The sequence below is a fragment of the Haliotis rubra genome, unplaced genomic scaffold (genome assembly GCF_003918875.1).
Source record: "Haliotis rubra isolate DU_JTF1 unplaced genomic scaffold, ASM391887v1 Scf22, whole genome shotgun sequence".
In the NCBI taxonomy this organism is placed as follows: domain Eukaryota; kingdom Metazoa; phylum Mollusca; class Gastropoda; order Lepetellida; family Haliotidae; genus Haliotis; species Haliotis rubra.
This window is the reverse complement of record NW_025766225.1, coordinates 2737962-2755452: the sequence shown is the minus strand read 5'-3', so window position 1 is coordinate 2755452 and position 17491 is coordinate 2737962. Positions and strand designations below refer to the sequence as shown.

General features: G+C 39.0%; 1 protein-coding gene across 1 annotated transcript in view; it reads right to left on the bottom strand.

Moving 5' to 3' along the window:
- The window catches only part of LOC124277313 (peripheral plasma membrane protein CASK-like), a 400363-nt gene that overhangs the window by 266916 nt on the left and 115956 nt on the right, over window positions 1–17491 (bottom strand). Inside the window, 1 exon segment of the mRNA XM_046712965.1 lies at window positions 3634–3711. Coding sequence (XP_046568921.1) covers window positions 3634–3711 — 78 coding nt within the window.

The window sequence follows — 17491 nt, the reverse complement described above, 5'->3', positions numbered from 1 at the left end:
ATTTCCGACAACTCATTACTTCTATGAAGGCAATTTGTTCTTGCAGTCTGGAGAACAAAGCTTCATCATCACACCTATACACACGGACACACATCACACGCACGGCATGAGTGGGGGGAGTTGCGCTTGTGTCGGCAATACCACAGGATGTCGGTAGAAGGGAGAACATCGGACACACTTGTGGGTGGGTGGGTGAGTGAGTGAGTGAGTGAGTGAGTGAAGGAGCATGAGTGGGCTGGTTGGTGAATGAGTCAGGAGTGAGCCAGGAGTGAGTGAGTGGGTGGGTAAACGCAATATTCAAGCAACATCGTGGTATATTGTATGAATTGTATACATTGCATCTATAATGTACTTTAGGCCTGTGGCCTTCTTAATATTCACTCATTCAGTCACTCATCGTGTATCATTGAAACATGAAAACATCTGTTCACAGTGTGAATACTGTATTATCACTGGTTTGGTAGGACAAGACTCATTGTTAAAGGCTGTCGGCACTTGGCTGGAACATACCTGACTGTGGCGCAAAACAACACTTAGTTCTTTTTGGGGGCACAGTCTCCTGGTCACCAAAAACATCAAACCCACGACTTAATCTCTTGCTTGAATAAAAACTATCAAAGCGTGTTGAATGTCTGTAAACATCATTTCTGAAGCGAGACAACTACTTTTATCTTTGTTCACGGCATTTCCGTTTCTTCAAATTGCTCTTTGTTTGGCAATTTTCTTTCTGTTTGACCAAAAGTCTACAACATTAAAAAAGCCATATTTCTGTTTGATAAGTGGGTTCTGTTGCCATTTAATGTTCAGACTCTTAGTTTCACAGTTTGTAAGCGTCTCTCTTGTGTCAGGTTGTTAGGAAGACAGTATTAGTTGCGCACGTCATCAGGGTAAAAATGGCTTTCCCTCTGCAATGTTGTAACGCGAGGTTCAGCATGTCTGTCTCTCGTTAAACATCACTAACATTACTCCAGATGGGCTTGTGTTTCAAATGTAATTCTTTCGGGCAAATAAAGAGAACATGCTAATTAATCATCGCTGAAACACAGTTCTCATAGCAATGTCGTAGCTTAAGTAAATTTTGTTTCGTTAAAGCCACACTTGGCAGTATCAGCTGTAAATATTTGAGTGAAGACGAGAAAATCCAGGGATGGACTTAAGCATAGATATGCGCTCAGTTCTCAAAACAAAGTTGTTGATGGCTGAAGTAAATTTTGTTTGTACAAAGCCCCACTTGGCAATATTCAGCTATAATATGTCCATCTATAAATATTTGTAAAACACAAAATATTACGGATGTCAACTTCTTTATTCTATACACAATGTTTCTGGGCTTTTCCTTGCCCCTTGGTCAGGTGACTCTGCCTTCATGTACATTACTAGTATATATATCCTGTATACCTGTTAGTTACCAGTCACCTGACCAAGGGGCAAGGAAAAGCCCAGAAACGTTGTGTATAGAATAAAGAAGTTGACATCCGTAATATTTTGTGTTTTACAAATATTTATAGATGGACAAAGTGATTCCGACCAGCGTTAGTTATCCTCGACCAAACAACCATTAAATCTAAATTAGGACCTGCAAACTTCTTTGAACAAAACAGACAGTATGAAAGTGTGACTTATTCTAGGTACACGAGTCCTCGCAAAGTGACTTCAGATGGCTCATGTCTCAGCTAATTTTAAAAGCAATTTTCGTTCCAGGAATCTGTTAAATGTATATAAAATCATCCTGTATTAATAAAACCTGAGGCTGAGACACAAAAAACATTTTACAACTTCATCAAGGCAATATTTCTTGCTTCATAAAATATGAATTGTCTGCAATGTCCGCTTCAAATTCCAAAGGTAAACGATATGAAGCTCAGAGACTATAGCAGTTCTATGAAGCTATGTGAGCTAACACACTCTAAGGACAAACATATCTAGATACAGCTGTACAAATACTGCAAATATGAGCTAATCAGTGGGAGTTCATAAAGAAGTTGACAAGGAGAAGACATAAAGTTCTGTGGCATGATTATGTGGTAACTCGACATTATAAGTCTATATTCAGCTCAGGCCATAACAGTTACAGAATGAATTAAACATTATTGAAAGAGGCACATGGATGGTCATAAGACAGTTTTAATAATGGATTGCAGCATATTAAATAGTGGATTGTAGCATAATGAATAATGGTATCCAGAATTTGTGTAAAAAACATTATTTACTACAGAAAAGATTACTTAAATATTAATTCCTTTCACAAAACTCACCAATTAACTCATTTATCTGTGACATTCATTCATTCACACTTTTGTTCTGGAAAAGTTGTTTATTACCATTTGTGCAAAAATTGCTATTTGAAATAACATACTTTGAAATATATATTTAGATATTATTTTAAGAAAAATATTTTGCAACTTATTTTTGCCAGGGACTAGAATAAACTATGTCATCATTACAAAACACATGCTCATCTGACTTGTTCTCAAAACAAAGGCTGAGAAACAAGAAGTGACAGATCCAATATGGCTGCCATGGGCAGACATTGTCAAAAGTTGAGTTGGGGTTTAGAGAGTTGGGCAATAAAAAAAATCTGCATCGTAGGCTTTGTGGATTCAGAAACTGTTGAAAATGTTAAAGTCTACAATGGAGAGACAGGTGTAACAATGTAACAATGACAATATAACAATGTAACAATGACAATGTAACAATGTAACAATGACAATGTAACAGTGACAACAACACCAGGTGACTTAGACCTACAGTTCTGGTGAGCCACAGCTGTTCCTGGTGAGTCAATACCACAGGATGTCGGTAGAAGGGAGAACATCAGACACACTTGTGGGTGGGTGAGTGGGTGAGTGACTGGGTGAGTGGGTGAGTGATTGGGTGGGTGGGCGAGTGGGTGAGTGAGTGGGTGAGTGATTGGGTGAGTGAGTGCGTGTGAGTGAGTGAGTGAGTGAGTGAGCGAACTACTCCACCGTCCCAGTTCCAGTCTCATACTACATTACTGCACAGATCATGATTTTGTTTGTTAGTTTGTAGTTTAACCCCACATTCAGCAATATTCCAGCTATATGGCTTCAGTCTGTAAATAATCGAGTCTGGACCAGACAATCCAATGATCGACATCATGAGCATCGATCTACGCAATTGGGATATGATGGCATGTGTCAAGCAAGTCAGCGACCCTGACCACCCAATCCCGTTTGTCGCCACTTTCGACAAGCATGGTTGCTGAAGATCACTTCTAACCCGGATCTTCACGGGTTTACAGATCATGACCAAAACAGGCTGGAGTCACAAGGTCTCCCCAACACAGAGAGATGAAATAATAGATACAAACACATTTATAACAAAAACATTCTTCAGACTCGCAGCCAGCATTTGGAGTCACTTTTACTTTAAGCGGTTTATTGTATTAAAATTAAATAAGAAATCCTATCCACATATGCCGACAACTATGGTATCATGATTCACATTAAAGTATGAATTTACGTTGTCTTTTTCTTAAAATATTTTGTCATATGAAACATAATATTCTCCCACAATAGAAGTGAAATCATTTTGTTTAATGTTGCCACATTGTTTTCAACTAACAATAATGATGTTATGCCGCCACTAGTGCTATAGATCATCTGGACCTACCTGGCGACTGCTTCGCTGTAAACAAATCCTGCCGATGCTCGTTTAACGACTTCGAAACAAAGATCAGCACCATCCATACTGAAACAAGAAATTCAAAACTTAATATCACGTTTCAACATCATCAGCATTCTGAGAACAATGGGGTCCTGTTGCTCTCTAAGCACTTCATACAAGTTGATGGCAGCAAAATCAATGTATCAATATTTTCTCCTTTTATTCCAGGGGTGTGTCACAAGATAGCACCATATTTACTGTTACAAAGCTCAAATCACTCCGATAATAATCCTTAAAGGGAGACAAAGCTTGGTTTATTTGACAGTCCCAGCATAAGATACAAGTCTCCACACACCACTTTATCTACTTGTTCTCATTTTATGTTGATAATCTTAAACGTTAAAAGTTGCTGTAATCGATATGTAATAATGAGTATGTTAACAAAAATCTAAATGAGTGTCTGAATGAATGTGTGAATGAAAGTCTCCGGTGCCATTAGCATCTTTTTTGTTCTTTCATCTTGCTGTTAATTAGGCAACACCTGGCTTATAATTCAGGTTTTGATAATATCTGAAGAAAGACCCCCATTTTATGTCCCCAGTCTCGTGAAGTCCCAGAGACTAGAGAAACCTGTCATTAGGCATGTTACAGCAGGAAGCGGCTACATCATAACGGCAACAAAGTGATTCCGACCAGCGTTAGTTATCCTCGACCAAACAACCATTAAATCTAAATTAGGACCTGCAAACTTCTTTGAACAAAACAGCCAGAAAATGTCATCAGTATGAAAGTGTGACTTATTCTAGGTACACGAGTCCTCGCAAAGTGACTTCAGATGGCTCATGTCTCAGCTAATTTTAAAAGCAATTTTCGTTCCAGGAATCTGTTAAATGTATATAAGATCATCCTGTATTAATAAAACCTGAGGCTGAGACACAAAAAACATTTTACAACTTCATCAAGGCAATATTTCTTGCTTCATAAAATATGAATTGTCTGGAATGTCCGCTTCAAATTCCAAAGGTAAACGATATGAAGCTCAGAGACTATAGCAGTTCTATGAAGCTATGTGAGCTAACACACTCTAAGGACAAACATATCTAGATACAGCTGTACAAATACTGCAAATATGAGCTAATCAGTGGGAGTTCATAAAGAAGTTGACAAGGAGAAGACATAAAGTTCTGTGGCATGATTATGTGGTAACTCGACATTATAAGTCTATATTCAGCTCAGGCCATAACAGTTACAGAATGAATTAAAAATTATTGAAAGAGGCACATGGATGGTCATAAGACAGTTTTAATAATGGATTGCAGCATATTAAATAGTGGATTGTAGCATAATGAATAATGGTATCCAGCATATTGAATAGTGGATTGTAACATACTGAATAGTGGTGTCCAGCATATTGAACAGAAGTGTCCAGCATATTGAATAGTGGTGTCCAGCATATTGAATAGTGGTGTCAAGCACATTTAATAGTGGATTGTAGCATATTGAACAGTGGATAATGGATGTAATACATTGAAAAGTGCATCGTAGCATATTGAATAGTGGTGTCCAGCATATTGAATAGTAGTGTCAAGCATATTGAATAGCGGTGTCCAGCATATTGAATAGTGGTGTCCAGCATATTGAATAGTGGTGTCCAGCATATTGAATAGCAGTGTCCAGCATATTGAATAGCAGTGTCCAGCATATTGAATAGCAGTGTCCAGCATATTGAATAGTGGTGTCCAGCATATTGAATAGTGGTGTCTAGCATATTGAATAGTGGTGTCCAGCATATTGAATAGCGGTGTCCAGCATATTGAATAGTGGTGTCCAGCATATTGAATAGTGGTGTCCAGCATATTGAATAGCCGTGTCCAGCATATTGAATAGTGGAGTCCAGCATATTGAATAGCCGTGTCCAGCATATTGAATAGCAGTGTCCAGCATATTGAATAGTGGTGTCCAGCACATTGAATAGTGGTGTCCAGCATATTGAATAGTGGTGTCCAGCATATTGAGTAGTGGTGTCCAGCACATTGAATAGTGGTGTCCAGCATATTGAATAGTGGTGTCCAGCATATTGAATAGTGGTGTCCAGCATATTGAATAGTGGTGTCCAGCATATTGAATAGCAGTGTCCAGCATATTGAATAGCAGTGTCCAGCATATTGAATAGCAGTGTCCAGCATATTGAATAGTGGTGTCCAGCATATTGAATAGTGGTGTCTAGCATATCGAATAGTGGTGTCCAGCATATTGAATAGCGGTGTCCAGCATATTGAATAGTGGTGTCCAGCATATTGAATAGTGGTGTCCAGCATATTGAATAGTGGTGTCCAGCATATTGAATAGCCGTGTCCAGCATATTGAATAGTGGTGTCCAGCATATTGAATAGCCGTGTCCAGCATATTGAATAGCAGTGTCCAGCATATTGAATAGTGGTGTCCAGCACATTGAATAGTGGTGTCCAGCATATTGAATAGTGGTGTCCAGCATATTGAGTAGTGGTGTCCAGCACATTGAATAGTGGTGTCCAGCATATTGAATAGTGGTGTCCAGCACATTGAATAGTGGTGTCCAGCACATTGAATAGTGGTGTCCAGCACATTGAATAGTGGTGTCCAGCATATTGAATAGTGGTGTCCAGCATATTGAATAGCAGTGTCCAGCACATTGAATAGCGGTGTCCAGCATATTGAATAGTGGTGTCTAGCATATTGAATAGTGGTGTCCAGCACATTGAATAGTGGTGTCCAGCATATTGAATAGCGGTGTCCAGCATATTGAATAGTGGTGTCCAGCACATTGAATAGTGGTGTCCAGCATATTGAATAGTGGTGTCCAGCATATTGAAGTGGTGTCTAGCATATTGAATAGTGGTGTCCAGCATATTGAATAGTGGTGTCCAGCATATTGAATAGTGGTGTCCAGCACATTGAATAGTGGTGTCCAGCATATTGAATAGTGGTGTCCAGCATATTGAATAGTGGTGTCCAGCATATTGAATAGCAGTGTCCAGCATATTGAATAGTGGTGTCCAGCATATTGAATAGTGGTGTCCAGCACATTTAATAGTGGATCGTAGCATACTGAATAGTGGTGTCCAGCATATTGAATAGTGGTGTCCAGCACATTGAATAGTGGTGTCCAGCATATTGAATAGTGGTGTCCAGCATATTGAATAGTGGTGTCCAGCATATTGAATAGTGGTGTCCAGCATATTGAATAGTGGTGTCCAGCATATTGAATAGTGGTGTCCAGCATATTGAATAGTGGTGTCCAGCATATTGAATAGTGGTGTCCAGCATATTGAATAGTGGTGTCCAGTATATTGAATAGTGGTGTCCAGCATATTGAATAGTGGTGTCCAGCATATTGAATAGTGGTGTCCAGTATATTGAATAGTGGTGTCTAGCATATTAATAGTGGTGTCCAGCATATTCAATAGTTGTGTGTAGTACAGTTAAGCTTGCTGCTGAGATTATGAAACATACTAAAAACACGTCGGCTTGGATCCCATTGCACTAAGTTAAGTTAGCGTTAAGGTGATAATAAATCTCATACTCTAACACAGGCAAATGGGCCATAGTGCTGTGACAGATTGCTTGGTGCAACAAGCCCTGGGACCCTGCTGGAGGTCATTGTGACATCATTTGTTTGTTTGTAAGTTTGATATTTAACACCCAGCGATACTCCAGATGCATGACAGCCATCTGTAAACCATCAAGTCTGGACCTGACAATCCAGTGACTGACATAATGAGCACCGATCTGCACAAATGGGATACGATGACATCAACCAAGTCAACAGCCTCACCAACTGATAATGTCAAGCAAGGGGAGTGGAAATGGTTTTATGCCGCTTTTAGCAATATTCCAGCAATATCACAATGGGGACATCAGAAATGGGCTTCACACATTGTACCCATGTGGGGAATTGCAGCCCAGTTCGGTGTGATGAGCGAACACTAGGCTATTCCACCATCTATTTATAACAAGCATGCGCTGATAAAGTCAAACTGTTACTAATATCGCATAAGGGGGTACTGTGATCAAGTTATTTCTGAAGTTGTCGCCATACATCAATAATATATCTTCTTGTCAATACAAGCTTGGTGGACAGTCAATACTATCTATAGAGGTGAGAAGATTTTAAGCGTCAGGAGTGCATGGATGGTAAAAAAAAATGAACAATATACGTCAGAACATTTATGGAAATAATTAATTAGTCATCAAAATTATCTGCAAAGTATTCATGTAAATTCACAAAATTGATTCACTGTAAAACTAAATACAACCTGGAGTTTTCATTCTTATAATATCCAGCACATTTGACAGAAAAATATTTGAGATTAAAGACAACACACGTAACAGGTTATCACCAATATTCAAAGGGGCAATTTGATTACTCATTACACTGAAATGAAGGGATGGACTCACACAAGAAATTACGCAAATCTGGAACAAAACAATTTAAAAAACCCTGCTAATTAGCTTAAAGTTTGTTTTTTATTGCCTAGAGACATGTAGACAATTAAAAAATGTTGCATTTCACTACCCAAAAAATAATGCTGACAGCGAAGCACACAGACAACACCTCTAACATTCATTTGTTGTCTTGTCCTCGAATAACAATCTGAATATCTTGTGTAGCTCAAAAACACCCCCCAGAGACCTCTAAGCTACAACTGATGCAGCCGGTTTAGATGATTCCTTTCATATAATATCATTAAGAAATGGGTTCCAGACAAATCATGTTCATTTTCTAATTTTCAAAAGTCTACAAAAATAGTGTCCCTGCTTTGAAACTAACCTGGATATGAAGTCAACAGTTTAACATGTCTATAGTTTACAGAACAGAAACTGAACAAAAGTTGGGGTCTGCAACAATTACTAAGGCCAGACAAATTTTATTTCTGGTTTTACGGATCCGCCAGTCATATTTTTTCAAGAATAAGAAAAAATATAAAATGAATTTGCCCTGCTAAAAAATAGAATCCTAATGTTTTTATTGGCCAAAAATGTAAACTTACAACAATATATTTTTTTAGATTGTATTTTGCCCCATATACATTTCATAAATTGCCAAAAGTAAAATACTTTTAGTGTTTAGAAGGAATATCAATTTGACTGGTGATTTTATTTGTATTTTTTTTTCCATCCTGCCTTTAGGTTTTCTGAGAACAAAAATCCCTAAAACAAGAAATAAAATTGGTCTGGCCTTATCAAAAATATAACAAAAGGAAAAACACAGATGTGGAAGTTCAGCTCCATCAGTCTGACAATTGCAGAGACAATGTTTTACAAGTACTTTCAGAAAATTATTAAATTTAAATAATTGCCAAATAGCCACAATTTATATGATGACGACCAAATAAGATTACCATCTGAAAAATATCCATGTTAGACATGGCCTTCAGCAACCTATGCTTGACGTGAAAGGCGACTAACATGATCGGGTGATCAGGCTCGCTGACTTGGTTGACACATGCCATTGTATCCAAATTGGGATGCCATTGATCACTGGATTGTCTGGTCCTGACTTGATTATTTACAGAAGGCTGCCCTATAGCTAAATATTTCAGAGTGTGGCGTTAACCAACCAACCAACCAACCAACCACCAACCAACCAACCAACCAATCAACCAACCAACCAATCAACCAACCAATCAACCAACCAACCAATCAACCAACCAATAATCAACCAACCAATAATCAACCAACCAACCAACCAATCAACCAACCAACCAATTAATCAACCAATTAATCAACCAACCAACCAACCAACCAACCAATCAATCAACCAACCAACCAACCAATCAATCAATCAACCAATCAACCAACCAATAATCAACCAACCAACCAACCAATCAACCAATCAATCAACCAACCAACCAATCAACCAATCAACCAACCAACCAATCAACCAACCAAGCATTTGAAACAAGAGTCATCAGAAGATGACATATCCCCCCGGCCCCCACATCTTTGAAAGAACAAATCATCTGACAGTTACTTAAAGTCCAGCTTGATTTTAGACTAAGTGCAAATCGTTTCCATGGAAATCATGAAAAAAATAAATGACAAAAATCTGCAAATAGCAAAAGGCACCACTTTGGGATCTGCCTCACATATCTGCCAAGTTTTGCTGAAAGATATTAAGAAGTTTTCGCGTTGTGCTCCGGAAACAAAACCCATCCCTTCCTTTTTGAGACTAAGTTCGAATCATTTCCATGGAAACCGAGAAAATAATAAATCACAAATATCTGCAAATAGCAAAAGGCATCACTTCAATATCTGCCTCACATATCTGCCAAGTTTTGCTGAAAGATATAGAGAGGTTTTTGAGTTGTGCTCCGGAAACGAAGCCCACCCCTCACTTTTGGGATTAAGTCCGAATCGTTTCCATGGAAACCGGGAAAAATAAAAATGCCAAAAATCTGTAAATAGCAAAAGGCACCACCTTAGGTTATTTTTGACATATCTACTAAGTTTTGTTGAAAAATATCGAACGGTCTTTGAGTTATGGTCCGGAAACAAAATGATTACGGACGGACAGACAGACGGATGAGGCGACGACCTTCATTATATGCCGGTGGGATAAAAAGTGGCAGAGTAACAACAGTCATAACATTTGTTTTCAAAATGGCTGCCGTGCCATGTACCGTGACAATACACGAATGTCATGAAACCCCCAGATTGTGCCTGTACCCTCTCCCACGTGAAACACTGCCACAGCCTTGTCTCCTCATGTCAAATTCTATTATTCAGATCCTTGACTTATCATATAATTCCTTAAACAGCAAAAAATACAACATGAGTCGTGTACAAAATTGACCTTGCATCACAAAGTTTGGTATTTTGAGACAAATCGTAACGTCAACAGGTACAGACGATCATCCACAGCAGTCTCAACATGAAATCCTGGTGATGCTAGTTCCGAAATCAATTACATATGTCCCAAGTCCGAAGAAAAACAGCTCCTGATGAAATCAGCTAACAGATTCTAACATTAGCTGTCTTAAAATGGATTTTCTAGTCTTCAACTTATGTCCAGAAATACACGTATCGTAAATCAAGGGCCTGAGGAGGCAGTACGACCTTGTGAAAGCCCACCGTCCCAAACCTTCAAACATATTTCCTCAAAAAAACGCCCTCCTTTGAACACGGATAAAAGACTAACATGTGACTCGGTTGCAAATTTGATTAAACCCCCCTGGGATTGTCAAAATTGCCTTCAAGATTTAAACCAGACAAAAACAACAAATTCAAATTTCATTCTTTTTTCAGTGGAATTCTTTAGCACGATGTGGAAGCCCAGCGAGGCATTTCCCATCTGCCCCTGACAGGGCTATCTTAGCGTCCTCATCTCCATTACCGGAATTGTCCACGTTGGCGGGCGCTTCGTCATCAGCGATCGTACTGTCACACGCATTTCAATAGATTTGGCCGCAGGTTCAACTTTTCAAAAAATCCTTCTGTTCCCATCCATCATGATGGACACTGCCTCACACAAAGGATTAAACATGGCCGCCAGAGAAGGCTTCAGAGTTCTGAAGCCTGCCAAATTTCTTGTCATTTATGCCATGAATACTGGGGATAATCTTTGGAAAAATAGAAATTCAAACTTTAAACTGTCAAATGTGTTAACTTGTCTGTCTGTCACTCTCATTTATAAAAGGATCTCGAGAAAGTGTGATATGAAAGACATCTTTATCCTATCTTTCAACAACCAGCCCACACTCTGACATTCAATTGGAGATTTGTACGTTGTGTTTGAGAAAAATCACTGGGACAGATTCAGTCTTGAGTCGTCAGTCTTAAAATATATTTACACTTTTCCCCATAAAATGTTGGTATCAAATCAAATGTTATATTGGAGACAAATGTCTGGAAAGTTGACAAGAGTTTTCAACAAGACTAAATGTGTTTTATCATCAACCTCACATTTTCTAACGCTCAAAGCTATACATTGAATACATTGAAGCACTAGTGAGTGAGAGTTTGAGTGAGTGAGATACCGTTGGTGAGTGAGTTAATTACAGCTATGGAGAATGTGAATGAGTGTGAGTGGTTCAGCAATCAGATTCCTTTGATCAGTAAATGCTGTGACCATAATATAGGCCTACCAAAGAAAACTTTCCCACTGTGCAGAAAAACACAGAAAAGCCCACATTAATCATGGAAATAGCAACATAAACATATTACCTTGCTACTGAAACAATAAAAATGGCAACTTTAAATCGCTAACGCCGCATCATAAAACGAGGAGCCCGCAACTTCGATTTTGCGCATGCGAACATGGAAGAGAAAGTCTCGACCGCATGTTGACATTTTCCAGCTTGGACAAAAGTTACATTTCTTTTTAAGTATTTCTGTTATTGGGCATTTATCATCATGATACTTGTGTGCACACTTGTTTAGTTTACTTTCCATGCGTATGAAACGATTGACAGCAATTATTTTGACATATTTAATACTTTTTCTACGCATGGCGATTCACGGTTGCTCGGAAATTGGAAAGAAGCCTGGATCGTAATGCGCATGCTCAGTAGAGGTCAAAGTTCGCTGATATAAAAATGTTGAAGTTTCATAGTTTTTCGTTGCCGTTTTTACTGTTTCAATAGCGAGGTAATGTGTTTATGTTGTTATTTCAACGATTCGTGGACCTTTTCTCGTTTTTCTGCACAGCGGGAAAGTTGTCTTAGGTAGGCCTGATAATAGGTCAGGCCTGGTTTTCTGGGCTCTCTTCAGTTCCTGTTTTTTATGTAACAGCTAACAGTCTGAGTACATGCTTGGCCAAGGAATATGAGGTTTGCACCATGCTTGGCCAAGGAATATGAGGTTTGCACCATGCTTAGACAAGAAATACAAAGTTCGCACCATGCTTAGCTAAGGAATACACGGTCTGCACCATGCCTGGCCAAGGAATATGAGGTTTGCACCATGCTTGGCCAAGGAATATGAGGTTTGCACCATGCTTGGCCAAGGAATATGAGGTTTGCACCATGCTTGAAATACAAAGTTAAGCACCAAGCTAAAATATGAGGTTTGCACCATGCCAAGGAATATGAGGTTTGCACCATGCTTGGCCAAAGAAATATGAGGTTTGTACCATGCCTGGCCAAGGAATACGAGGTTTGCACCATGTCTGGCCAAGAAATACAAGATTTGCACCATGCTTGGCCAAGAAATACAAGATTTGCACCATGCTTGGCCAAGGAATACAAGGTGTGCACCATGCTAGGCCAAGGAATACGTGGTTTGCACCATACTTGGCCAAGGAATACAAGGTTTGCACCATGCTTGGCCAAGGAATACGAGGTTTGCCCCATGCTTGGCCAAGGAATATGAAGTTTGCACCATGCTTGGCCAAGGAATACAAGGTTTGCACCATGCTTGGCCAAGGAATATGAGGTTTGCACCATAAAGCCAAGGTCTGTTCCAAATAAGTCGACTTGGACTTAGAAGAAAACCACATTGCTCATTTCTGCACTAACCTCTCCTCAGTAAAGTCCCTTTTTTACATTTCCTATCTCCCTACCACCGAGACTGTAGATAGGCCAAACTTAGTTTAACAGATATTTCACACTTTCACATATCAACTACATAAATTGTGGATCTAAATGTGAAAAAAACCCACAGGTTTTTTTCTATTTCCGACAGTACTTTAAAGTTCAGGGTGTGATTTTAGTTTTTGTTCAGCACTTGCACAGAGTGGAACCTGGCTTATAGGTTTGGCAGGAAAGACACACGATGACCAAGATGTTGGAGGATTTATTGTTACCTGCAACCGGGTGCAACCTGTTACTAACGGTAACCTGCACCAGCCATTTTTAACATGCCCCAGTGCCCGTTGTAAATAGCAAAATCACACCCTGATGTCGTATCTTCAGACCTTGCCCACGGAGATACAGGGCCACAGCTTAATATGTACACCCCACTCACTAACACTAGACTGACTCCGAGCCGACCAATCCTGGTTTTGTCCTCTCTAATCCGAATACCAGGCAAGGTAGCAATAAGTACCATATTTTAAGATCTCATAGTACATGTCAACAATCCAACCTCAAACCTTCACCTTTCGGGACAGACGCTCTGTCAACAACACTATGGTAACAGTTCCACCGACATAATCGACAGTCAATCCACGTAACCACATAAAAGTGGCATGCCATTCACTGACTGATTCAAATACACACGAGCAGATTCAATCAGTTCAATCAGAGATTCAAGAATAAATCAATACAATCTCAAAGCAGTATACAACTTACAATTACCAGTTATTGGCAAAGCAATAACATACAGTTCACCTAGCAACAATCTTGAGCTCGGCTAAAACGAGGTCCCAGGCAGTGAGTGTCTGGGAAGAAAGTCTTTGATCCTCTAACCCAACTTTCTTAACAAATTAAAACAGTCAGGACAAAGAGCACATCCAAGCAGCTTTCTGTTGAAAGACTGCAGCTAAATACCCTACAGGGACAAACTTCATACAATACCATTCTGACACTAGTTTACAGGTAATTAGCATGTCGGTCTCAACCAAGGCAACCATCTTTGAAATCAAAGCCACGTCTCAACAAGATCATTGATGGGAGGAAGGTAAATAGATTATAATAGAGACGCAAAATGTTTGTGGAGATCTTTGGGGTATAAGATAGACAATTATGGGTAAATTGATGGATTATCACATCGTAAAACAAATTACCTAGAAATGAATTTGAAATATAGATGATTATTAGAACGGCAACGCTCAGGTCATCATCCTATGACGATGGGCTTTGATACATGATGGAATCTGTGCACTGGCTTCTTTGGCTGATGAACATGAACAAATACAACCTCCATCGTAAGGTGAGCTTGGTTTACACCACTGTTGACAGTATTCCGGTTATCTCATCAAGTGTCAGCTGAACGAGTGAGGCAAGCCTGCAGTGACGCTGGTGCCAGATGTTTTCATGAAACATATTAAACATATATCCCTCTGGTCAGCAAAACCTTGTGAGGAAAGTGACAGACATTCTGATTAACTGATATTTCTTCACTCTGTATGGGGACGGTGCTGATGGTTAGAGCGTTCACTCGTCATGCCAAAGACCTAGGTTCGATTCCCCACATGGGTACAATGTGTGAAGCCCATTTCTGGTGTATCCCGCTGTGATATTGCTGAAATATTGCTAAAACGGCATAAAACTGAACTCACTCACTCACAATATAAGAGTGAGTGAGTGAGTGAGTTTTATGCTGCACTCAGCAATATTCCAGCTATATGGCGGTGGTCTGTAAATAATCGAGTCTGGACAAGACAATCCAGTGATCAACAGCATGAGCATCAATCTGCGCAATTGGGAACCAATGACATATGTCAACCAAGTCAGCGAGCCTGACCACCCGATCCCGTTAGTCGCCTCTTACGACAAGCATAGTCGCCTTTTGTGGCAAGAATAGGTTGCTGAAGACCTATTCTAACCCGGATCTTCACGGATCGCAAAACCTTGTGAGGAAAGTGACAGACATTCTGATTAACTGCTATTTCTTCACTCTGTATGGGGACGGTGCTGATGGTTAAAGCAGTCACTCGTCATGGCAAAGACCTAGGTTCGATTCCCCACATGGGTACAATGTGTGAAGCCCATTTCTGGTGTATCCCGCTGTGATATTGCTGAAATATTGCTAAAAGCGGCATAAAACTAAACTCACTCTCCCACACTGTAAGAAGGTATTGTATGTGTACACTGTGAGGTTTATGGTGGTGGATTGTTACATGAATACAGACATGGTCAAACTGACCAACTGGTTACCAAGTACAGTATCGTAGATACCTTGAACAGTGAATTCCATCATGAACAATTACATTAAGTCAACCTTTAACAATGGATGATGTCATCTTGAAAAACAGGTATGTCGTCAACAATGGATAATGTCATTTTGAACAGTGAATACCACCATAAACAATTACATTAATTCAACCTTTAACAATGGATGATGTCATCTTGAAGAACAGGTATGTCATGAACAATCGATGATGTCATGAACAATGGATAATGTCATAACAATGGACAATGTCATCATGAACAATAATGTCATTATGAACAATTGGATGAGGTTAACCTTAAAGGATGATGTCATCATGAAAAATAGGGTATGTCATGAACAATGGATGATGTCATCTTGAACAAAATAGGGTATGTCATGAACAATGGATGATGTCATCTTGACCATTTATGTCATTATGAACAATTGAATGAGGTCAACATGACCAATGGATGACATCATAAGAACATTCTTAATTATTATTTGTTATTCTTAATTATTTGCAACTCTGCAATCAAATCATCAACTTAATTAGGTCACAGCTGTCCATTAGACTTAAATTAATCCATAAAATCGTTATCAACTAATTAAGGAACAAGAAAACATTGTTAATGTCCTCGGCATTGAAAAGAAAAGGTCATCATTCTTCATGCAAAGAATACCAAAATAAACATGTGATTGATGTTCCTGTTATTTGGTTTAGAAAATAATCATCTTTACTATTCTAGTCAAAGGTCTTTTTTTTCAGCAAAGAAACCAATGGCATTGTTTCACAAAGGCTCTAGTGACCTTCATCCCCATCGTTTCTTGCCCGATAATCCACAGAGCCAGAAATAAGACTTTCTTTCGTGAGACAGTAATGATTCACTGTCTTTTCCGACGCCAAGTGCAGCGATGTCCAAACAGGACACGATGAAACAACTTCATCAATTTCAAGTCATTTCATTTCTTTTTGATGTTTATTGGAATTTTAAATTTTTCAGAATATCATTAGATTTGACAATGGTAGCAATGAGGAGTTGATGAAAATAATTGGGATAGAAGACAACCGACACTGTGATTTAATTCAGTGCAATGGTTCCTAAACAAGGTTCCAGTCTGGAGTAGTTGACCAGTGGTTGACGATGTGAACATCGGAAACAGTCAATCAGTCAACTTTCATGAAATGCACACAGTGAACTTTGATTTTCTTTACTGTTAAAAACAGTTTTAAATGGCTCTTGAATAATAAACTATCAATATAAGATAATATTCCAACAAATAACCTTTGGAGCATATAAACCCATATCACTATCAAAACCTGTCATTACCAACACCTTGTCTATTACTAATTCATGATATCATTACCAACCCTGGTCATTAACAAAACCTTGCCATTACCGACCCTGGTGATTAACAAAACCTTGCATTAACAAGCCTGGTCATTAACAAAACCTTGCCATTATCAACCCTGGTGATTAACAAAACCTTGCCATTAACAACCCTGGTCATTAACAAAACCTTGCCATTAACAACCCTCAGGTCATTACCAAAACCTTGCCATTAACAACCCTGGTCATTAACAAAACCTTGCATTAACAAACCTGGTCATTAACAAAACCTTGCCATTAACAACCCTGGTTATTAACAAAACCTTGCCATTAACAATCCTGGTCATTAACAAAACCTTGCCATTAACAACCCTATTGATTAACAAAACCTTGCAATTACCGACCCTGGTGATTAACAAAACCTTGCATTAACAACCCTGGTGATTAACAAAACCTTGCCATTATCAACCCTGGTCATTAACAAAACCTTGCCATTAACAACCCTGGTCATTAACAAAACCTTGCCATTAACAACCCTGGTCATTAACAACCCTGGTCATTAACAAAACCTTGCCATTAACAACCCTGGTCATTAACAAAACCTTGCCATTAACAACCCTGGTCATTAACAAAACCTTGCCATTAACAACCCTGGTCATTAACAAAACCTTGCCATTAACAACCCTGGGTCATTAACAAAACCTTGCCATTAACAAAACCTTGCCATTAACAACCCTGGTCAT